The sequence below is a fragment of the Pleurodeles waltl genome, chromosome 5 (assembly GCF_031143425.1).
Source record: "Pleurodeles waltl isolate 20211129_DDA chromosome 5, aPleWal1.hap1.20221129, whole genome shotgun sequence".
Lineage (NCBI taxonomy): Eukaryota > Metazoa > Chordata > Amphibia > Caudata > Salamandridae > Pleurodeles > Pleurodeles waltl.
Window position 1 is genome coordinate 1,202,552,886 of NC_090444.1, and position 25,256 is coordinate 1,202,578,141.

At 46.3% G+C, this 25,256-nt stretch overlaps 1 protein-coding gene across 2 annotated transcripts in view; it reads right to left on the minus strand.

Moving 5' to 3' along the window:
* Positions 1–904: 904 nt before the first annotated feature.
* Positions 905–25,256, minus strand: part of CD164 (CD164 molecule) — a 240,899-nt gene continuing 216,547 nt past the window's right edge. For both annotated transcript variants that reach the window (XM_069235466.1, XM_069235465.1), the window contains exon 6: positions 905–2,372. In XM_069235466.1, coding sequence (XP_069091567.1) covers positions 2,206–2,372 — 167 coding nt within the window. In that variant the 3' untranslated portion in view covers positions 905–2,205. The remainder of the gene's footprint in view (positions 2,373–25,256) is intronic.

A 25,256-nucleotide genomic window follows, 5' to 3' on the forward strand; every position in this document is an offset into this window, starting at 1 on the left:
AATGTTCTGTATCTTTGACTGATGATGAAGAACTAAACATTTATTAGAATATAAAACTATAATTAAAACTCTCGTCATTGACTCCTGATAGAGTATAAAATGTATTGTTGATGTTGAATTGCACCGCTATCCCAAAATGTTGTTGCTGTGTACAGAGTATTGGTCAACGTACTTTTTTTTACTCGAGTACTCCCTCTATCTTTGTGAAGTATATAGGCTTTTCTAGTTTCCAACACCTATACAGACAACATAAAATTAATAAACACTTTTGTTCTACAGACATCCAACTTAAAAGCCAGAAAACTGCCTGCTATCTCCACCAAACATATCAGTATTCTAAAAGAAGCCAGTGCTAAACTAGGTTTCCATTTCCATTTTCCACAGTAACTTCGCTACCCTCGGGGACACTGGAATTATGCAGAAGGTGAGGATCAAGTTATGCAGCAGAGTTAACTAAATTATGCAGGGAGAAATGAAAGTTATGAGTGGATTTACTAAATTATGCATCAAGAAAAGGAAAAATATGCAACTTACAACGGCACATTTTGCGATAGTATTACTTCATAATTTTGCCATGTTTTCACATATACTGTCAGGCCAAAGGTTTTGCCTCATTAGTACCAATTTAGCATCCAAAAACAGTAATAGCAACGGAAGGATGACAAGTCAAAATTTGCGTAGGGCCTTCTGGTGCAACAAGTCACCGCGATTTTATTACATTTTGACCCTTTGAATCACATTTTTTTTTTAAATGTACATATCATGCAGCAGATGATGGATTATGTGGCAAACTGATAATGCTGAAAACGCTGCAGCCATAGAATTGCGCAACTCCAGTGGGCTCTGGTTATACTTTAGTTTCGTTCCTGGAGATAAATCAGACTGAGGACAAAAACGCCAGAAGTTCTTTTCGGTGGTAGTAAAACAGGATTTTATTTTTCATTAATTGGCAATGCTGTATAGCAACTGCTAAAAATGTATCAATGATTTAAAACTATCATTTTGCTAAACTGGGTTTTTTGCTGAAAATAAAATGCACACTAAAGCTAAACAAGAATGCAAATATGGCAACACACTAGTGAGTGTGCACATTTCAAGATATTATTAAAACATCTTTGCTTCACAATCTGTCAGCATTTGCAAAGAATGTGTGGCTCAAATAGACAGTGTAAAAGGTTGACGAGCAACACTTCAAATTAACCTTATATTTCCCGTTAGCCCTTACACCTACTTTTCACCCAGAGGCCTGCTCCGAATCCTCCTCAACTTTCAGACGCACTAAATTACGGAAAAGCTCTCTATTCAAATGAATTTTAAAGTTATATTATTCACACTGCTAAAGGCTTTCGCGGGCATTTAAAGAAACAGCTTATTGGGGGTTAAGCTGGACATCGGTAAGGGTTTCAACACTGCAACTTAACAGCTTAATTTCAACTTCTCAACTTTATTCAAATATGACAAGAACAATTTAGAGATGCTTTCTAGTGGCACTAGTCTTTAAGGCACTCTTCTTTGGGTCCCCGCAGAATAGACAGTGCTGCTTTTCAACTCGCTGAAAAATACAGACCTTGAATAAATTCTTCATTGACATTAACTTTTCCCAACGAAAACGCAAACCCCATTAGGCATCGTTTATTTCTAATATAGAAAAAATTGATTTCGCCTAATGTTTACAGTCCAAGCTATTTTACAAACATGTCTAGTAGTTTTCTAGTATATGAAAAACTACAAATTGGCCCAAAGCGTCCTACTCATCCCCACCCAATTTCTAATACTTCATTGATTAAGTACTTATGAAAGATACGCTCTAAATATGATTGCAAGATACTGCCCTTTTAAGAATAACCAAGTACACTAAGGGCAGTACTTTTTCGTCATAGGTCTGTCAATTTTTGAGTCTGTTTTCAAGGGAATCGAAACTAACAATGAAATGTACCTTTGGCATACAGAGGAAGAAAAAATAGCAATAGTTTCATTAACACATGTAAAACTGCCACCACAAGGTTGCATGCAAGCATGTGTCAGCATATAAGTATGCAAATTTCTTTTCCCCGCAGGTTTTGGGAAAGTGTCCTGTGGTCTTCCTCGTTAAGGGTATTTGGAAACATCGTCATAAATGAGAAAATCTCAAGAAGAGAACGCATTTTGGACTGAACAATATGCAGTATTATTGGCGAGCTGTCAGCAGTAGCAGAATGGCACATCTTAGAGAGTATGGTAGTTTCTGTCCTTGGATTTGCAAAATTTATAAAGGAAGAAGATCACAGCCTGCACTCCCAAAACGAGAACAATACCACCAATGAAACTTGCTGCGTCAAAGGTGGCTTGATTTGGAGAAAATTTGGTAGGAGTCACTGTAGTGTTAGCCGCACCTGCCAAACAAAAAGCATCAACAGGCTGAAAACATTTCCAACAGAAGTAACGAATGATTTTAAACAATCTCAGACTTAACTATTTAAAACAAATTATACATTGTCTTTTAAATAGTGTATCAGACCGCAACATTTTATTTTTATTATTTTCTTTGTATAGGTCTTGCAGCTGCTTCAGAGAGATTTGACTAATCAGAACTCAACAGCTGAGCAGATGAGCATTTTACTTCCTACTCCAAACACAAGAGAATCTTTCTTGAAGGAGTCAGAGGCATAACCCTAATTAAAGGTCTCAAAGGCCCTAGAAACCTAAGTGTTCATTACTGGTATTGTATCAGCACAGAGAATAGTAAAAAAAAAAAAAAAAAAAAAAAATACTGAATAATATACTTAAGATGCTTACGTTGTTTTGTGGGACTCAAATTCCTGGTACAGTAGAGCAAAAACGAAGTAAATAATCTTTGAGATTTGATTAAAAATATTAAGCAACTTGTGCAGGAAACACCAAATATGCATTCAAATTCATTTGTGCCTTCTAATGTGGCCGATACCAACCTCTAACCTGAAATCACACCTCGATTGCAATGTAGAGAGCAAGCAAATATATCTACAGACATAGATTTAATCACAACAGAAAACAGAGTTTGGGATACAAGAATACTTAAGGACATATTACCTACCCATCACCACAATGGTTAACTCAGTTTCCTCATGTGTGTGAATCTCAGCACTGACCAGGAAGCAAATGAGAACACTGGTACCAGCTAGCCCTCAAGTGAAATAATAGCCAAGGAACTGTCTGACCAAAACAAGCGTCACTCCTGGATGGGTCATAAAATAGCTAATGTTTTAGAAAGTGTGCAGCAATGCGCTTAATAATGCACTTTAGATTATTCTGAATGGAAAGTCCGGCATTATCTCAATTATGATGCGACACACACAAATCACTACGACAACTGATGCCTTGGAAGCCTATTTATTCTAGGAATTCTTCCCCAAACATTTCAAGGTTAGTTTTTTTCCAAGTAGAACATTAGACCCTACCCACTGTGGCAATTCACCTCAGCTCTTGAACACTTTAAAGAAAATGGCAAGATGTATTTTCTGCATTGGGAAATCCAATAATTCGCAGGGATTTAAAAAGTTTAGGATGGTTCATGATTTCAGACTAAAGATAGTTTGAAATTCCAAAATCCTCCAAGACCAATCTAAATGGTCACTTGTAATGCTGTTTTAAGGTATGCCGTACCAATAAAGAGGTATCTATGGACTGAAATGATTCTGTTATAAGCACACCTAGTCACGCTATAACACTTGGTTCAAACGTCTGCTTACAAGGAAACACATGGCCAAACGATGAGTCTCTAGACAGAAAATAAGGAGTATGTTGTGTTGTGTTCTTGAAATTCCCAATGAAACAGGCATAGCTATTAAAATATTCAGCAAGTATTCTGTTCTCTGGCAGATATCTTTCAAACACTTTCGAACCTGGGCCATATAAGGGGTCTTCCAGGCTCCTCACATGAACTCCATGTGAGACTAATGTCAGTAAAGTAATCGCAGGAACCAGGAGGTTTTTAAGTCCTTGCAAGAGAAGGGAGGTCTGGAAAACTGCTCTATGCTGAAATAATGTGTGGTGAAAGGTTCATTATCATACGCTTCCTAGAAGACAGTCAGGAAGTTTAAGAATCAAATGCACAGAGTTCACCCTACTAATTTTAGAATAACTGGTAGAGGAAGAAAAATATGGCAATAAAAATTTACTAAGACATAATGAAAAGAAATCCTACAGATACAAGTAACTTCAGAATTGCAACGGTCGGTAGGCAGCCCAACATCAATGCTAAATAACCACTTGTTAATTTAGATGTGGAGCGAAGAGTTGTATGCTCCAAAATGCAGCCATTTCGGTTTGAATTGTACTATTACGACTCTGCCTGAAGGTGGTAATAAAAGTAAGTTGTGTGTGCGCCCACTCCAAAATGTCCATTATAAGTTAGAGGATATACTAGTGGTGCCTCTATGGTCAATGTGGCATTTAAAGAAATTCTAACCCAAACAGGTTTCTTGCAGATGCAATTTTCCCACCAACTAGAGACACTTACAATGGAATAAAGCAAGAGGGAAATCAGGTGGGAGAATCCTCTAGAAGGCTGGTATACATCTTGCCTCACCAGACTAGAATACAGTACTGTTATTTCGTTTGCTTACATAGTGCTTCAACTGCCAAAATTGGTGGTAAGGAATAATGCTGCTAAATAAGACATTGGTAGCAGATTAAAGTGAATTACTTCAGGGAAAATGATTGTCTGTGTTTACAAAACAAGAGGGACACTACTGTTAAAAAGATATGTCCACAGATCACAGGCATAAACAAAAAAGCTGCAACCCCTAGGCAGCAATGGCAAAAGCAAGACACGAAAGACTAGTTGGCTGATTCAAACTAAAATAAGTGAGCAGGTACACAAGGTCAGATTACAGAATGAATTAATATCTTTGTGCAGTTACAGATCACCTACACAGAAGGTTTTCTAACGTATTTGCTGTTTTATAGACAAAGTGGGCAGTTCTTTCTAAATAGCTAAAATATGCTCACACAATAGATCCTGCAAAACAGCCCTTAAATCTTCACTGTGCAATGTCTTGAGCCTGTAAGTCAAATATGCTATGCTGGTGAAGAATACACAATTTGCATAATTAAATTTAGATGTGACCAGGATCTGTTGTATGGGAGATGTCAAGATCAGGAGACATCTTCAACCACTCTGATTTGAACGTCACCTGTTGACAGACACCAGCACTACCTACCAAGTGCGGCCATGGGGTGGGCCAACAGCAGAGACTGGGGATGGTTTAAAAATTATCTCTGATGCTTGGACCAGCTGCCTTTTTTTTTTTTTTTTTTTAAGTGGGTGCTATAGCGGAATTGCTTATACTCCCACCATAGGTCCCCAAATTGTTTTTTCAATCTTCCTCTTTCCAGTTAAAATTTTTATATTTTAGTATAATTGCATTTATTTAGCATCTGCTGCCTGGGGAACAGGGACTCCGTGTCCCAGAAGGTGGCTGAGGCAGGGGGCGGAGCAACCCCCGTTAGCACTACATAGCGTGAAAACTTTCACCGCCGCGCGGGACGTGCCCGGGCAAAGCCTGGGCCAAGGGCAGGCCCGTCCTTCATCCGCCATCGACCGACAGAGGCCAGGCTGGGCCACCCCCATTAATTCTTGTGTGGATGGTGAGTCTGTGACTATTCTATCTATTTCTAGTGCCTGAGATCCCTTGTGAGATTTAGGTTATTGATTATATTCTTATCTGGGACTCCTGTTGACCTATTCAGTTAGGTCACATCTCTTGTGAAAATGGGCAGGAAAAAGGGTCAGCAAATTGGAGCCCTGAGTGGTGGTGGAAGGCAGGGCAGCTCTAATACCACATTGGACTCCTTCCTTGCTAGAGCCTTTGGGGTTGTGACCAAGGAGAGCGGTCTGGCAGAGAGGAGGCTCTCCATGGAGATGGATGATTGGCGCCACATTTCTGTAGTCAGTGATCCCTCTGAGGGCCTGGATGAGGAGGCGGCTCATCTTGGGAGAGAACAATGTGTTGCTCCTGAGACCGCCCTACCTGTTTTAATAGGGGATCATGGTGGTCCAGGGCCTTCGAGGAAAAGTAAGAGGCTCCTGCTGGCCTCTCGCCCGGCTTGCTCCCTGGATAACTGTAGCCCTCCCCCGAGAAAGAAAAACATATTGAAGAAAGCGGGGACCAAAGTGAAATCATCCCTTTTTGAAAGCTCTATGGGGTTGAATAATGGTACTGACTCTTTCCAGCCCTCGGGATGTGATGTAACCAATTTATTGTTAAAATTTAAGGCGATGATTGAGGCTATTCTGTCTCCAGTTGTGTCGAAATTACTGGCTATTGAAAAAGCAGTCTCCCGGTTATGTGAGCAGGAGAGGGCCAGCCAATCCACAGGCGGACATGTGGCCCCTAGTTGTTTGTATCAATTAAGTGAGGAGGTGATTTTTCAGGAGGATGCTTCTGGGGCTTTGGGGAGAGTGACACGGCAATCGGAAAAATGTGCAAACCTTGGGGCACAGGGTGCCTGTGCTGAGTCTGTGCCGGTTCCACCAACTGTCCAATCAACAGGTGTGAGGGCAGAAACTAGATCTAGTGGTGGCGGGCAACTTGATAGTGGGTTTGTGGCAGCTGGGGGGATTCTCAACAGAATGGTGGTAATCATAATCAGTATCTGTTGAAGAAAAGTTCCCCGTTGGCCCGTTTGGAGCTCCCCCAGCCTGTGCCCCTTATGTGGTGGTGTTGACTACCGTTCCTGCTCTTGCCCGTGACTCTAGTGAATCTACGGCCCAATTAAAAAATAAGACTGGCCATTGGCTGATTAAAAACTGATTTTGCATGCAAGGACCTTAGGGACATTTTGTTTGTTAGAAGAATTGACTGGGTCGGGCCCAAAAAAAAAAAAAAAAAAAGGGTCATGAGGATTGTGTTATAAAATGTAGATATCCTGGCCCAACGGCTTCTCTCCACATATAGCCTAGCCTCCTCAAGAGTGGGAAAAATTGGCATGGTCCCTTTGGGTTATTTTTGTAATCATATGTGACAGGGTACTGAGTTTTTACTTGAAATCGGGAGGAATCCCCCCCAAGGTCAGAGCGCCCTGCAGCCAACCAGTAGGAGAGCTGATTTCATTAGAGACCCTGACTTGGAAGGGGTGGATTGACGATGTGCTAAGAGACATACAACAAACCTGGCAGTATACCCGAATGCTGATATGTCGAGGGTGGTGCAGGAGGGGAAGACTACAAAGTATTGCCTTATTTCATGGAACGTTGCAGGGTATGATGCTAAGTTATCTGATCAGGCATGGGTCAGGTGCCTGGCTAACTACGATATTTTTATGCTCCAAGAAACCTGGTCAGATGGGCAGGCTGCATGGGATGGATATAACAGATTTACAGTCCCGGCTGTGCGGTCTCTTGGAGGCCGCTCGAAAGGTGGTCTGTTTACCCTAATCCGTTTCTCCAAAATAGTGGGTGCATTTCAAATTAACTGTAACCATCAGGGTATATTGCTTGTCTGGGTAATTTTTCCGAACAGCTTTAATGTCCTCCTTGTAAATTTTTATAATGCTGTATGGGATGTGGGGTGCCAAATCAGGGCCCTTTTCCCAGCTCTTCAGGTACTGAACTGTAGAATGGAGGAGGTGGGGCTGGAATTTTGTGCTATTGTGTCGGGAGATTTTAATGCTAAGTTAGGACGACTTAGCACAGTGGTAAATCCTTTTGAGTCTGACTGCGAGCATCACTCGGCGGAAGGTGTACAGGATTCTAGAGGTAGGGTTTTGATTAAGGGACTAAGGAAGATGGGCCTTCTGAACATCTGATATTGAAGTGGTGGACACTTACCAGCTCCCAACTTTTGTAGGTAGAGGGTCTGGCTCAACAATTGATTATATTTTTGTGTCCCCACCACTAAAAGATTTGGTTATTGGAGGAGAGGTGCTAGGGAAGTGCCTTAGCGATCGTAACCTCCCTCACAGTCTGCTTTATTCTCCCAGGGGCCTTATGTAAACTAGGACGGGGTGGGCCTGTACCAGTGAGGATAAAAGATCAGGGCAGGAGAGTTGGTTGGAAACAGGTAGATACTCAGCAAGTTGTAGAAAGGGTTGTGGGTGACAACCTAAATCTGATCACAGGTATACTTCTGGCAGAGACTCCCGTCCAAAGGAAGTTATGGCTGCGATGCTCAATATAAACATAGCCTTTAAAAACTGTCTATTTTCAGCTGGTAATCCCCCCCCCAGTAAGCATAGACGTGGGTGGTTCGGTAAGGCCTGTTATGATGCTAAGAAAAACTTGAAGAAGGCCCTAAAAGAACACCCCAGATATAGGGCCCTGGTTAGAGATGCAAGGATTAAGCATAAAAGTGCTCTGAGGGACAGAAAGCTAAAACTTAAGGAAATAGCCTTTGAGGAATTGGAGCGCGTAACAGTCCTTAAGAACCTCGGTTTGTTCTGGAAGGTAGTAAATAGGGGCTTCTTTTGAAACTGAAACATCTGAGGGCCTGGGCTGTAATATTGCCCAGGAGGCCTGGGTAAATTATTTCTGCTGAATTTTTCAGGGGAGCCCTTTAAGAAATAACTGGGATAGTGAGTTTGATGTGACTCCCAATCTAGCTATTAGGTTTTCACTTCAGGAGGTCATGGATGCACTTCAGGGTAGTGCTAGCAACAAAGCCCCAGGTCTGGATTCGATCCCTATGGATCTTTATAAATCCTGTCCCCAGTTATGGGCGCCTATCCTGATAAATGTTCTTAATGCAGCAGTCAATGTGGGAATTCCCGCCTCTTGGAGACTGGCCTGTATCATCCCAGTGTTCAAAAAGGGGGACCGGAATGATCCTAAGCCTTATCGCCCCATTTCCCTCCTTGATTCTTCAGTGAAAATGATGGGCCGGATTATTCTAAGGCATATTGAGGCTTGGATGGCCGATAATGACATTTTGAGCCGGGCCCAGTACGGCTTTAGGGAAGGGCTTGGTACTTGGGAACAGTGCCTAAATCTGTTGATGGTGATTGGGAAATATACTCAAGCTAGGATGGGCACCCTTTACCTTGTCTTTATGGACATCAGCTGTGCCTTTGATAAGGTAAATCGGGTTATACTGTGGGATAGGCTTAATCAGTTAGGGATGGACCCTAATATTGTGGAGTTGCTTCAGTACCTCCACTTAGGAACGGTTGCATATGTGAGGGTGGGGACAAATGGGGAGTGTTCGGATGCTTTCAAGTTCAATAGGGGCATACGCCAGGGTTGTGTCCTGGCCCCTACTCTCTTTTATATACAAATGGATTGTCAGATTTTTTGGTGGAACATTGTAGGGATGTTCTTAAGGCTAATGGTAATGGTAATAGTGTCCCTGTACTGATTTATGCGGATGATACGGTCCTTATGGCCCGCACTATGAATTGTCTCCGTGAAGCAGTTAGAGCCTATATCTCTTATGTCAGCTCTGGACTTAGAGATTAATTACAAAAAAATCAAATTTTATGGACTGCAGAAAATCTCTTAGCAGGGTGGGGGGAGTTGAAGATCGAAGAGCAAACTATTAGCAGGGTCCACGACTTCCCATATTTAGGGGTTGTCTTTGATGATAAAGGCACATGGAAACCCTGTATTGCCAGAAGAGGAACGCTTTTCCATGCTACAGTTGGTGCTACATTTGATTTTGCTGCTAGAGTAGGAAATAAACCCATTAAGTCGCTGCTTGAAATTTACAGGCGTAAATGTCTCCCAGTCCTGCTGTAGGGTGCTGCACTTTGGGGGCATATGGATACCCGAGCCTCCGCCGTAGAAGAAAACTGTTTCTGCAGAAGGTTACTGGGAGTTGGCCAAAACACCTCTGGTTCCTGTCTTCACTTGGAATTAGAGCTTGAGTTTGTACAAGACACCATCCAGCTTGGTTTAAGTCTTCACTTGGAATTAGATTTAAAAAAAAAAAACTTTATTGATAATAACACAATATAGTACAAGGTCAGTTGGGATCATAGTCCGGGCATTTGGAGATAATTACACATCAGAGATATTAGAAAATTAGAGAAGATGGAAAACTTATAAGACACTAATAAATTGTCGTTCGTACTTTGGAAAAACCTGAGATACTGTTCTATTCTAACATGTATTAAGCGAATGGGGGTTTAAGGAGACGGAGATAAGGGTAGAGGGTGGATTGTACCTGCTCGAACAAGGAGACAGGGAAGTTTCACCTTGGGAAGAACGTGGCGTAGTGGTAGTGATGTGTCTCAAGGTTTCAATTTACCAAGTGGGGCTTGCAGCTCTTGTCAACCCTGTGGCCAGTTTCGGCTGAGACTGGGTGCCTTTCTAACGACGCAGGAGTAGAGGTCTGCAGCGGAGGTCTGTTTGGGGTATTGCTGAGGGGCAGTTTGTAATCACTTGTGAATTTTAGAAGGAAATGTGGGAGACAAGAAAGAGGGAGAGGAAGAGAAAGAGAAAAAGAAAAAGACAGAAGAGAGGGAAGGAGAGAAGTAGAAAAGGAAAAGAGGAAAGGAGGGGAAACAAGGGGAGAGAGAAGGGAAGAACGCAGGAAGAAAGATGCGAGAGCGAAGGTAGGGAAGGGGGAAGAGAGGGAGGGTGGATGAGTGGGGAGGAGGAGGGAAGGGGGAGGGAGCAGTGGTGGTTCCGGGTGGGGCACTATTGCCCCCTTGTAAGGAAGGGAGCCCACGCCTGCATGAATATTTGAGCTGATCTTGTAAGTTGTGTTTGATTCTTTTGTGTGTGGCAGTACGGGTCATGGCTATGATCCATTCCTCCGGAGTTGGAGGGGTCTCTGACCGCCAGTGTCGGGAGTATGCATATTTTTGCAGTGGCTAGTGCTGTATGCAACAGTCTCTTGTGAGGTCTAGAGAGATCTGGTAGAGAGGTCGTATCTTGCAGAAGTATAAGGGCAGGGGTGAGTGGTGACGGAAGTGACATCACTTCAGCCAGAGTGGAGCTCACAGCATCCCAGAGTGGTCGAACTGTTGGGCAGTTTACCAGGATATGTGTTTAGTCACAAGATGTCTCTGGGTATCGCCAGCAGTTCGCGTGTGGGAGGAGTCCAGTCCTATGTAATTTTGCTGGGGACCAATGCCAGTCATGTAAGACTTTAGAGAGGCAGAATTTCAAGCGTGCTTCCCGGGTACCTCTATCTAATGCCTCTAGGATAGCTTCCCGGTTGTCTGAGTCTAGGTCTTGTTGCAGTCGGGTTTGCCACTGAAAGCGCTGTTTGTCCGAGAGAAGCTGGGAGTAGAGTCGTCGAATAATTAGATCGTAGAGACCAGACATTACTCCCTTATGTTGCCCCCATTGCTGCAAGTAATCCTCTATAGGTGAAGGCAGGGACCCCCAGAGGGAAGATATATTCCCCCGGGAAATACAATGCTTGAGTTGTAGATATCTCCATTCCTGGTTCGGGTGGAGGTCGAATTCCTTCTGTAGCTCGGGGAAGGGTTTGAGCACGTCGTTGTCTAGGACCCGAGAGAGGGTGAGGATACCTGCCTGCCTCCACTGCGGCCAATTGAGTACCTCGCCACCTATGCGAAGGCCACTATTGTGCCATAGGGGCGCTTGGGTGTGTATAAGGGGGTGGACCCCAAACAGTCAGTGGGCCCTTCGCCAGGCTGCCCTGGTCGCCTTCAAGATAGGATTCACCAAATTGGTGGATGGGAAGTCTTCACGGTAAGGTCCTACGAGTCCTTCACTCGCAGATAAGAGTCGTCTTTGCACTGCTATCCACAAGGGAGGATATGGTATATTCGATAGTGTATTGGATAGCTGGGACATTTGGAGGGCTAGGGAATAGTGCTCCACCGATGGGAGTCCCATGCCTCCATATGTGCGTTGGGCCAAAAGTTTAGCTGGTGATAGCGGTGGTCGCATTGTGCCCCATACGAAGGATCTGATTAGTGCATCGATGCCTCTTAGCGTGGAAAGGGACACTTGTAAGGGAAGAAGACCCAGGATATAGGTGAAGCGGGGCACCGTCACCATTCTTACCGCTTTTACTTGGCCCCACAGGGAGAGGCCCAGCTAGGTCCATATTGCAAAGTCCAGTTTCGTCTGCGCAACGAGAGGGTCAATGTTATCCGCTACCATATGCGTCAGGCCTGGGTTGACAAGCACTCCCAGGTATTTAAGGTGTTTCGGCGTCCAGCGGAATGGGTAGCCTAGGAGTGCTGCTTTTGTGGTTATTCGCGATAGCGGAAGTGCCTCGCTTTTGTCCCAGTTAATGCGGTATCCCGAGAGGGCTGAAAAGTCCTCAATTACCTCTAGTAGGGCCGGTAAGGATCGTTCTAAGTCCGTGAGTGTTAAGAGAACGTCGTCAGCGTATAGGTATATCTCGGAGGGGCACCCTTGCCGTGTGTCTCTCCGGATAGGGAAAGGGTCCGAGAGGAAAACCCAACAGTTGACTCTGGCCACGGGCTGGTCGTAGAGCAGTCGAACCATGGAGATAAATTTGCCGCCCGACCGAATCTCTCCAGGGCCGCAAATAAGTAGGGCCATTCTATGCGATCAAACGCCTTTTCGGCGTCCAGGGACAAGGCCAGTGCCGTCTCCGGCGAGTCCCTGGCCGCCCACAAGGCATGACATAGGGTACGTAGGTGGTTCCTAGAGGTGCGGCCCGGCACAAACCCCACCTGCGTATAGTGTATTAAGGACAGGATTACTTTTCGTAGTCTGTTTGCCAGGACGCTTGCTAGGAATTTGATATCCCCGTTTAGGAGAGAAATGGGTTGGTAGTTGCCACATAGTAAAGGGTCTCTCTCAGGCTACGGTATGACAGCTATTGTAGCATTATTAAATATGGCCCCTAGTGTTTGCGTTTCGCAGGCTTCATTGAGGGCTTTGCATAGGATATCGATCGCCTCTGTCCCTACCCATTTATACAATCATGCTGGGTATCTGTCCTCCCCGGGTGATTTGTGATAAGGAAGGTCAGAGATGACTATCTATCTCCTGCCTGCTTATTTCCCCTGCTAATAGGCTATGGCCCTCGTCTGTTAGGGAGGGGAGGTCAAACTTCTCTAGGAAGGTGGCAGTCTGCGCCGGGTTAGTCGTTTCCGACGTGTAGAAGTGTCTATAGAACAGGGCGAATTCATTTGCAATTGCCTGGGGGTGAGTCAGTATGTCCCCGGGGGGGGGGGCAGTGGATAGCTGGGATGGCTAAAGCGGCTGTACTTTGACAGAGTTGGGCTGCTAGCAGTCGCCCCGCTTTCTCGCCCTGTTCATAGTGTCTCCCTTGGAGTCTCTGTAGCGCAAATTCAGCCTGAGTTGTGTACAGCTCATTAAGGGCCATTTGGGCGCGCTCTAGGTTTCGACGGCTTAGGAGGGAGGGATGCGTTGTATACTGTTTGGTTAGTCGGCATATGTCGAGTTCCAGTGCCGCCTGCTGCTCTTTTCTGTCTTTGTTCGCTATCGCCGTGTCCCTCATGAGCTGTCCCCGTATCGAGGCCTTGGCTGCGGCCCACATGATTCGGCTTGAATCAACAGTGCCTAGGTTATCTTGGACGAAAGTGGTTGCGAGGTCTTGTAACTGCAACTTACCTTGGGGGGAGGGGGGGGGGGGGGGGAATTGATATCGATGAATCGCAAATCTCCAGGGTTTTCGGCCCAGAGATACCAGGCCGAGGCAGATGGCTACAGTGACTGGGGAGTGGTCTGAAAGGCCTCCCTCAAGTATATCGTCCTCAAGGGTATGGGCCACGAGGTTGTGGGATAGGAGGAAATAGTCGATCCATGATTGGGTACCATGCACCGGCGAGAGAAAAGTGAATTCTCTGTCCGCCGGTTGGGTCAGCCTCCAATCGTCAACTAAGCCATTGTCCGCGAGTATGTCAGTCTGTATGGCTCTATCTGCATTATTGCTCGTGTCCAGGGGTCCCGTCCTGTCCAGTGCTGCGTCCCTAGCTAGGTTCCAATCTCCTCCTATAACGTAACGAGATGCCCCTATCTCGGTCAAAAGTCGGTTGAGCTGTAGAAAAAAAGAGACGTTTGGGACCTGTTGGTGCATAGACGGATCCCACGCACAGTGTTGAGTCTCCGATCTTCAGTTTGGCGAATGCGTATCGGCCCTCGGTGTCAGTCCACAATCTGACGACCGTGAAAGGGAGGGTTTTACGTAAGGGATTCGCCACCATGCATTTACTTGGGACATTCTCCATATCGGGTGAGGGCGAATTGCAACTAAACAGGACGGTACCCACCCAGTCACGCCGCAATTTATCAGATTCAAGACTGTCTAGATGTGTCTCTTGTAATAGGGCGATGTCCGTCTGTTTAGAGTTGAGGTAGGATAGGACTTTTTTCCTTTTGATGAAATGGGTGAGACCATTTACATTCCATGAGATGACCCGGAGAGGTACTACCGATGCTCCAGTCGGGTTGGGCATCCTTGCTTCCTGTGTCAGCCCACCAGGGGGTACGGGCTCGGGGGGGGGGGAATGGAATAGGCTCTATAAACTGGGGAGGATGCTGGGAAGAGAGGAGGGGAAACAGGTATATAGAATATGAAGGAGAATTGAAAAGAAAAGAAAAAAGAGGTAGTGAGTCAGTGGGGAGGAGAGAGAGTAGAGTAGAAGATAAAGAAGGAAGAACGGGACTCTGGTCCCAATATACTCCAACTTTAACCGGCGGGTCTAAAACCTAGGCCGAATGCGCAGCGACACCCGGCCAGCGGGCCCCGCTACAAACAGTCTGAGGCGGTTAAAGCCTACGGGGGGGAGGGGGTAATAGGGGTGCTTCTCAAAGTTACAATGTCTTAAGGGTATACGTGAAAAAGAGTACTCATCTCTTCTCGTTATCAAATCTCCTTCGCCATAAAGTTCCGGCGGCACCTGCAACGTCTCAATGACAGTCTGTGGTTCATGACATCAAGGGCTTGTAGAGAAACTGTATCCGTCTTGGTTTCAGGTAGCGGGCACCTAGGGTTTCAGAGGGGATCGGGACTTATCTCTTTCTGACAGCTGTGTGTGCATCGCCACCACCTGTAGTACTTGGCCCCAGTCATCGAAGCTTTTCGTTAATCTCTCCAAGTCTCTGCCCCTGGCTTGAGGGTCTGTGGTAGATCTATCGGTGTCCAGAGCGGTTTCCAGTTGGCCCACTCCCCTGGTTTGGTTCTTTGCATCTTGGGGGGGTTTGGGTTACAGATTCCATGGGTTGTGTCGGGTCATGAAGACACTCTAGGAATATTTTCAGGTCCTCTGGGTCATAAAAGGTTCGTGACTCTCCGTTCTTAGTGATCCACATCCTGGCTGGCTCGAAGAGGCCGAATTTAACATCCAAATGACGAAGACGAGGACAGAGAGAGGAAGGCTCTTCTTCGAACTGCTGTTTCTTTGGAGATTTCAAGGGAGCCTAACCGGAGTGGACCTTGCGTTCGGGATATCTGTAGTAGTTGGCGGGCCTGCCTGTGTCATAGGAAGCAGGCTATGATTGGGCGAGGACGGTCTTTTCCGTTTTGTCTCTTGAGACCAAGTCTGTGCGCTCTTTGAAATTTCAAAGGAGGATCAAATGTTGTGTCAGCTAGTTTGGGGAGCGTGTCTCGCAAGTAAGAGAGAATGTCTGTACCCTCAATGCCTTCCGGGAATCCGAGGAAACTGATGTTTCTGCGGCTTCTGTCCTCAAGGTCGGTTAGCTTACTGCGGAGGTGGAAGAGTTCCTGATCTGTCAGTCTGTAAGGCGACTTGACTTTCCACTACCGCTATTCGGTGGTCCAGTCCGAAGATTTGTGACTGGAAGCCCACTATCTCCAGATGCATAGATTTCGTCTCAGCTGTTAGAGCCGTCATGGCATTGTCCATACCTTCCAATTTGCGACCCACTGCCGATATCTCCTGCAGTATGCGATCCATTGACACTCCTTGAGTGTCTTCTGACATGATGGCATGCAGGGTGCTGAAGAGTCCGCAGTGGAAGAGTGCTTCTGTTGGCGCAGGGTTTCGGAGAAGAGTAGTTGGTGGGCTGACTTGCCCGATGCTTTACCCCGCCGTCTTGCCTCTAGGCATTGCAGGTTTCCCCGTGCTGATGGGGGTCTGGAGGGTACCCGTCCATGTCACAGTAAGGGCAACCAGCATAAACGTGCGGGCAGTACAGAAGAGGGGATGGTGGCGGGGGGGTGAGGAGGGCTCTGAATAGTTGGTTAGTTCAGGCGAGTACCAGTTGACCTCTCCGAGCGACCTCAGGCAATAGGCTGTTCTTGGTGTGTACGTCGGGCCTCCCGTCACCAGTTCGACAGGGGGTGGGGGGGGGGGGGGGCGGGGCGGGGGGGAGATGGAGGAAGCACTGGTGGGGGTGGCCCACCAACGTCGGGGCTCCGTATGTTTTGGCCCGCGCCGTTGGTCAGGTCCGTTCTCCCTCTCCGGCGCCGACTGGCCAGGAAGGAGAGAAGGGTGGGCAGCGCCCCGGTCACTCGCCGGATCTGAGGTTCAGGTATAGCGGAGAGCGCGTCTCTCCACCTCGGGCTCCAGTGGGGGACGCCTCCGTACCTGAGGCTTGAAAGCCTTCCACGGGCCTCGATCTCGCCTCTCACGCTCCGCTCGCCGTCTCCAGGGAGGGCACACCCCCACATCGCAATTGCAAGCCCTCCGTCGTCACCGACCTCCAGACGGGCCCCCGCTGTGTTCAGGGGTCCTCTGGTGCGCCCCCAGCGCCGCCGTCCCCGCCGCCTCACAGAGCTCGGCTCCTAGGCGGCCATCATTGATCGTGGCCAGACCAAGCCCCCTTGGAATTAGATCTTGAGTTTGTACAAGACACCATCCAGCTTGCTCCCCTCTTGCTATGGATCTCTATTTGGATTAATGAGTATGCCTCTTTTAATAGAGAGATTTTACGGGATTGCTTGGCTTGTGACCATGTAAAGAATATCCCCTGGCTGATGTATATAAGAAAGGCGGCCTACGAACTGGGGCGGCCTGACATGTTTGAGACTCCTGAGGGTCTGGCCAGCCGAGATAAAAACTGGGTAAAGGATAACTTTCTGAAAAATTTGGGGGCCAAAAGAGAGGAGGAGGTTTTAGGGAGAAGAATAAGAAGAATAAGAAGAATGTTAGGGATTTTATTATGCTCAAGATGGGAGCGGGCCCTGAGCCCTATCTCTTAGAGATAAATGATGTGAGGTCTTATTACCCGATTTCGCCTGGGGGTTATTAGAAGTAATCTATGCTTCCCGCTAGGCCAGTATGGTGAAAATTCCATTAGACCGTGTCCCTGTGACGGGGTGTCTTTGCAGACTTTGACCCATTTTACATTATTTTGTGTTTATGCACCTTTTAGACGTCGTTTTTTATTCCCCCTGTTGAGGCCCAAGTGTTTTGTGCAATATCGCCCTGCCTTTTTGTGGCTGCGAATGGCTTCTGATGTAATCACTTGGCGCAGTAATTTAGAGAACTTTTAAGAATGTTTTTTTTTTAATTCTTAATATTGATGTTTTATTTGTTTTTAAATGAATTCTGGATGGACATTTTTATACACTGATTCATTGCTAATGGGTTTTATGTACCGTATTATTTGTTTTTATGGTTGAATTTTTTCATACCGAATAAAGTGATACTTAGCGTTTACTATCCCTCGTGAGGCACTGAAGTGCTTTACTATAAGCAGCCTGCTGCATTGAAGCCCAAGGTTATTGGGATTAGTCTTGTGCCCTTAGAGAAAACAAAGATATAATAGAGCTTTTAAAAAAACCTTGACAATTTTACATGAATTCTTTTTATATACCTTTTGCCTACTGTTCCAGGTGAGCAAAACGTTAATAAATAATTTTATTAAGGACGGTGGCAACCCTGTACATACCATAACATAGGAACAGTTGCTGGAGATGACTCACCCATCATTTCATGATATATACTGTGGTATAGCGTACATGGCAAATTGACATATTAGTTTGTTCTTTTTGATCTCTTAGCTTCTTTGTTATGTGGATATGTATGGCGCAGCTTATGACCGGTGAGGGTATCCAGGCACTGGAGAAGGAACGTAGGCCTGGCGATGCTCCTAGTTGAACAGCCAGGTCTTCAGCTTCTTGCAGAAGTTGAGAAGTGGTGCAGCAGTTCTGATCTGCTCAGGAAGTTTGTTCCAGTTTTTGGCAGAGATGAAGGAGGAAGCATGCCCTCCTATTTTGCTTCTGTGGATGCAGGGGATTCGTGTGAGCAGAAGAGAAGTGGAGTCTGGAGGGTTGGGAGAGTCGGAATCAGTCGCTGAGGTAAGCTGATCCTATGTTGTGGAGGGCTTTGTAGGCATGGATAAGCAGCTGGAATTTGTAGCATTTCTGGATGGTTAGCCAGTGTAGTTCAGTGAGGTTGGGAGTAATGCGGGCGCCTCTGGGGACATCTAGGAGGAGTCTGGCAGCAGTGTTTTGGAGGGTCTGATGTCTGTGTGAGTTAGTTGAAGATGCAGACTTACAGTGCATTGCCGTAGTAGCGTCTGCTGGTGATGAGGGTCTGGGTGAAAGTGTGCCTTGTGTGCGTGTGAAGCCATCTGAAATCCTGCGAAGCATTTTAAAGAGGTGGTAGCAGGATGCAATCACAGCATTGACCTGTTTGTTCATCACAAGTTTGTTATCAAGGATGATGCACAGGTTTCTAGTGTGGTCTGTGGAGGTGGGACCCAGGTCGGGTGGCCAACAGGAGGAGTTCCAGGGGGAGCTCTTATTTCCAAAGATCAGGATCTCTGTTTTATCTGTGTTGCGTTTGAGGCTGTTCCCTCTCATCCAGTTGCCCACACTGGACATGCAGGTGGTTAAGTTGGTGGTGCTCATGTCAGTGAGGGAGATGATGAGCTGAGTGTAGCCAGTGTAGGAGGCAATGTTGATGCAGTGGGTTCTTATGATGCGGGCGATGGGCAGGTAAATACTGAACAAGATTGGGCTGAGGGAGGAGCCATGGGGGACTCCACAGACAAACACTGTGTTTGGAGGTGAAAGTGGAGAGTCTGACTTATGTCCTGTTTGAGAAGACTGAGGCGATGCAGCTCAGGACAGGCTCTTGGATTTTTGAATCCTGGAGTCTAGCAATGAGGGAGCAATGGGAGACTGTGTTGAATACTGCTGAGAGGTTGAGCTAGAGGGGAGAGGCAGTTTATCCTCTGCCCATGATAGACTGTCTGTTGCTGCTAGGAGGGAGGTTTCCGTGCTGTGATTGCTGCAGAACCCTGACTGGAATGAGTCAGGGAAGTGGTGCTGTTCACAATGGTGGAGAGCTACTTGTTCATCTCTTTCTGCAGAACTTTGGCTGGAAAAGGAAAAAGTGAGATGGGCCTGTAGCTGCTGAGGCTCTTTGGGTTAGCTGAGAGTTTCTTCAGGAGAGCTCTGACCTCTGCCTGTTTCGAGCTGTCTGGGAAGTTTCCACTGAGGATAGAGGAGTTGATGGTAGAGGTGAGGTGGTGCTGATCAGTGTGCTGCACAGGCTGTACATTTAGTGAGTGGAAAGGTCTGTAGAGACCAGGGGTCGATGGTCTGCATGGTTCTGGATGTGTCATCTGTGGTGATTCTGCTCCAGTTTGCTAGGAGGTTGATGCTTCTGGTGGTGTTTGATGTCCTCCGCAGTGGGTTGGGGTGCAAAGTTGGTGTAGATCTTGAGTATTTTGCTATGGAAAAAGTCAGAAAGGTTGTCTGAGGATCTGTGAGGGGGTGATGGTGTTGGAGGCTACTGTAGGGTTGGAAACTTCTCCCACAATGTTAAGGAGTTCTTTGCTGGAGTTTTATTTGAGTCTGAGCATGAGGGTCACTTTGAAGAAGTTCTTTGAATTGCAGCATCTAAAGCTGAGTTTTTTTTTCTTTTCCACTTTGATATTGCAGTACTTGAGCTCATTTCGCACACCTGCTGATTTGTAAGCATACACTCTGCCTTCTACACAAAGACACAGTACTCCAGGAGGAACGTTTTGGAAAGACAAAGATGGCATCTCGGTGGATGACTGCTGTCCAGGCCCCAACTCAAATAATAGAAAACAGCTGTGAGGCAGGATTTGATACTCACAGAGCATCCAAGGGAAAAAGATAATGGAGTGGAATCTGAAAACATTTTTTAGTCAAAGTTCCATCCAATGAGGACTCCTCTTCCAGTGATTCGTAGGAACATAGCAATGACAGTTGTTATTCACTTCCTAAGCGCAACCTGTGCAGTGGATTGACAGTAGCAGGGTGGTCCAATCCAGAGAGCAGGCATGTATGGAGCCAAGCAGGTAGGGCACTCAATTTAGGTCAGCCACAAATGTTCCATATTCACGGCAAACACTGGAGGTAAACTCAATACTGTAAATATTTGACCTAATGACTACAGCTATGTCTTTCTGGATATTGACCTCCTTTATGAAACTACATACCAAACATTTCTGTGCCAAACCGTTTGAGGAAACAGACACTGTTGGGCCTTACTCTAGGGCACATCAGTAGGCTCTTGGAGAGTTGAAAAAATGTCTGGCCTTTACGCTCAACACTGGAATAGTGCACAAAGTGTACAGTTCTACTGGTCAATGTGTAAGGTTTGGGCAACACTCCGCGTCACACCAGACATGAACAGAGTTTTTGATTTTGCAGAGAATGCTGTTAAAATTAACATTTTGTGTAATATGTGCCTGCAAGCTTTCTGGTGTTTTACACTTGTATATTTATAAAGGATAGAGCAGGTTATGAGTCACTGATCCTGTATAAACTGTGACTGCTGTTCAGGCATTACTGATCAACCAAAAAAGCTCATTATAGCATCAGCATTTACATACTGGTATGTATACAGACAAAGTAAATCCAGGAAAGGACTCGGATATAAATCCGGAAGGTTGCTCTTCCATGGTGGGAATCAGAGCAAATATTGTATGGGAGCTAGTGCAAAGGTTATAACTTTTATGTGAAAAATTCCTTTCCAGAAGTGTACAAAGCTGGTAATGTGAGATGAAGTACAGTCGGATGTTGCTGCAAATTATTCCCACAGTAGCATGTTTGTAATAAGTGCCAAAAGGCACAGCACACTGCTCTGGGTTCCAATGAGCTGCTTGCAGTCAAAGTCTCAGATAAGTGGATGTATAAAGGCTCACTACCATCAACCAACTTGTATACAAAAACACCATCCAAGTGATGGTGCCTTTCCACCTCCTTAGAAGGATGAGCAGGAGTGAAAAGAGGGCAGTGTGGTGTTATGGCTTACATGAATAGGATTTACCACTTTTGATAGAAAAGAGGCATGACTCCTGAGGACCAGTTTGTGAGGGTAGAAGCTGGTGTATTGAGGGTTAACAGAAGAGCTTGAAGATTGCTGGCCCTACTGGCTGATGCAATGGCCACAAGAAAGATCGTTTTTTAGAGTGAACAGCCTCAAAGGGCAACTGCGGAAGGGCTGAAATGGGGCACACATCAAGGATGTCAAGACTAGATTGAGATCCCATTGTGGCATAACAAAGGGAGAGAGGAAACAGATGCTGTAAACCTTTTAGAAACCCAGACACAACCAGTGACTTGAAATAAGAAGGTTGGTTCGGCAGTCGCAGGAAAGCTAATATAGCCAACACACAGCTTAACTGGGCCCAGGGCAAGGCCTTGATTGAGTAAAGAAAGAACAAACAGTAACAGCAAAAACAAAGGAGCGGAAACAGGATCCACCTGGTGCATGGAATACCAAACCACAAATGTATTCCAACAACAGGCATGTACTGTGTGAGGTGACAGACATCATGAGGGAGAACGAACACATTTAGCTGTCGCTGCTCAATCTCCAGGCATGGGGTGGAGAGAGGTCAGGTTGTGATGCAGGACAGAAGGCCCTCCCTCTAAGGAGCAGCCTGATTAGAGGACTGACGCTCAGGAAACTGGGATACCATGCTCTCTGTGCGTAATCGAGAGCCGCAAGAATAACTTCAGCCAAGTAGGCCCTGATATTCTTGAGGACTAGGGGCAGGAATGGTATAGGCAGAAAGGTGCCCAGGAATCCCGGGGTCCACTCTAGGTGTAATGTGTCTCCGTGCGAGAACTACTTTTGAAACTCCACAAAGCAGAAGTGCTGCATACCCTCAGTGATGGCAAACAGATCAAGCAAAGGTTCTCCCCGTTTTTGAAAGAGGCATCTGGCCACATCTGGGTGCAACTACCATTCATGATGTGCAGGGCATTGACGATTGAACTCGTCTACCTTGGTGTTCAGAGATCCCTCCATGTGCTTTTCAACCAGGAAAAGGTCCTGGCACTCCAGCCAAGTCCAAAGAGGAAGAGCCTCATGGCACAAGGCCCATGACCCCACACCATCTTGTTTGTTGCAAATACCACATGGTGGTGATGTTGTCCATAAATACTTGAACCAACCTTCCCTTGATAGATGGAAAAAAAGTTTTCAATACAAAGAGGTTGGCACTCAGCTCCAAGAGATTGATGTGGAGTTCAGAATTATAAGGGGACCAGAGTACTCCAAATCTCATCCACTCCCATATGGCTGCCCCAACCCAGGAGTGATGCATCTGTCACTACTGTAAACTGGGTGGGGAAGGGAAAGGGGTGTCTCCTGCTGACCCAATTGTGGTTTTTCAGCCACCACTGCAGATATTGTGCAGTCCTGTCTGATATCTAGACCAGGTGGAAGGGATTCCCTCGATGCTGTGCCCAGGGGGACTTTAGATCCCACTGCAGAGTCAGCAAGTGCCACTAGACATGATTCACCAGCAGGATTTCCAAGCAATGATACCCTGCAGCCTCTGAGTCACTCACTGAAATCCAGGATACAGGTTAAAATGTCAGAATCAGCCTGAATATCCTGGACTCTCCACTCTGGAGGATAGATGTGGAATCGCACTGTGTCCAGAATGGCTCTGGTAAAAGGGAGCATCTGAGAGGGAGCGTCATGTGTGACTTTCCCACGTTGATAGTGAAACCTAGGAAATGCAGAAGGTCTGCCATAGCAAGTAGGTGGGTGACAACTGCTTGGGGCAAGCTAGTCTTTATCAGCCAGTCGTCAAGGCAGGGGAAGAAAAAAACCCCGGCCTTCACCGATGGGTTGCAACCAACTCCATCCATTTCATGAACACTTGAGGGGGAACAGGTAAGGCCAAAAAGGAGCACATTGAATTGGAAATGCTTGTAGTCCTCGGGTAACGCCTGTGTGTCAGCAGGATGAGGATGTGGAAATACGCCTCCGGCGGGTCAGGCACTTCCATCCAGTCTCCAGGGTCCATGGCAGACAGAACCTGAGCCAATGTGAGCATTCATTTCTCTATCCTGAAAGGTAGTTGAAAGGGCACAGATCTAATTTAGGGTGGAGGCCTTAGTTATGGGCACCAAAAAACAGTGGGAATAAAAAAAAAAAAAAACATGCCCTTCATCTTGTGCGGACACCCATTCGATTGCTCCTTTGGCCAGAAGAGCCTGTACTACTTGGGAAGATGTCAAGTATAATGTAAGTATAGCTTATACTCACTAATTGAATGCACTCAGTCCAGCTGGATAGATTTCTGTTTGCCACTATGCCTCATCATTTCTGTACTGCAGGGCTCTACGGTTTCCTTATTGATTTATTTTTGTTTAACCCAGACCATATAGGCTTTACATGTTCCTTGGTGTGATTTGTTCCTTTCCGATACAGACATCTAACACAGATTTCCCACTTTACAATACTCCCCAGGTATGAGACTGGATCCAGAAAATCTTAAGCAGTGCCTCTGCATGCAGGTAGATGGCATCAGTCAGCGCCATGGCAGAAGTGATCTTGCAGTGTCCACATTAGTGCCACTGAGTGCGCTGACATAAGTTCTTTGCTTTCCGCACCAACAGAGTAGATCCAGAGAGCTACCTCAGTCATTTTTTCGCTGTTTAGTCAATCCTTTTCTGAGCATTTGCTCCCAGTGTGCTTACTGACATGCACCCTGCAAAACCTACAGGATATAAATGCTTTGGGGACTGCCACAGACAAATGTCAAGGACGGATAATCATAAGGTCTGTCTCTGGTGGCTGGAAACAACCTCAAGGCCTGTGCTGATTGCAAGTCTGTGCACACCAAAGCAATCCGTGCGCTGGCAATGAAGCTTGTGGTGGCACGGCAGAAGGTGGTCGCGCCTTTCCTTGCTCTATTCCTGAGGGAGGTCTCCTTGCCATTCCTGCAGATGATGATCTTCCTGCTCCAAGACGCCCTTTTCGAAGTCCGGTAAGTCAAAGAAACACAAAAGGAAGCCACAGCATACTTTGGCTTCCCCCTCCTGACATTGTGCTTTAAGGACCAGTTCTCGCACTCCACCTGCATAGCTGGCATCCACCCACCTCCGCACTTTCCAGAGTGTTTTTGAGTCTCAGCGATTCCTGCTCTGATGAAGACATTTAACAATGCTATTTTTTACGCCAACAACTTCCTCTCAGCATGGAACTGAGAGATGCCCTGACTGCTTCCCACCCACCCATGCCCCCGGATGCTAGTGGGGTTCTCTGGATTCACCCTCAGAACCAGACCGTTGCTGCCACAGGTGCCTTCTTCCACCCCAGCTACATTCCATCGGACTCCGTAACTCACGCCACCAGCAACACTCAACGACGAGCCAATCATCATCATCCTGGACTCGGAGCTTCGCCACCTCATCGACCTTCAGTGCAGGCATCATCCATGCCCTACAAACTCCTGGGTGTACCACTCCTAGATAGACCATTCCTTCATGAAGGAAGAGATGAAGAAGGGTATAGCCTCCTAGAGGAGGACCGGGAGCCAGAAGAAAACTGGCATACGGTGCTGGGTGATGCCAGTGGCTTGGACACTGCTCCAGACTGTGGCATGCTTTCCCCTCCAGTAAAGCAATGTTTTACAACTCCAACATGTTGATGTGGAGCTGGCTCTCCGCTAGAGACTAGAGGCCTAGTGGTATTTGGCTTATTTATGGTGAAACCCAATGATGTTAAAAGTTCTGCAGTTGTCCAGAGGTGGTCTACAATGGACTGTGATGAGTTCGCCTTCAGTAACCACTCATTGATATACAGGAATACATGTAGTTCCAACCTTCCAAAATGACCAGCGACCACCTCCATTATTTTTCACTAAAGGGGAGGCTGATGGAGAGCACATCATATTGAAAGTGCTGCTGGTCTACCTTGAACTGCTAGTAATGGCAGGACAAGTATATGAAAATGTGTGCTGCAAGCTCAAGGACACCATCCAGTCTCTTCGGTCCAGCGAAGAGAGAATCGGAGCCAATGTGAGCTTTTTCCCTGTTGTCCTTCGCAGGTCGAGTAGCCAGAATAGGCCTGAGGCCCCCATCCTTTTTCAAGGCAAATACAAAGTCTGAATAAAAGATCTCCCCCTCCCTCCCACCCCTCTTTCCCCCCACCCCAAGTCTGGGACCTGAAAACTGCATACTTACAGA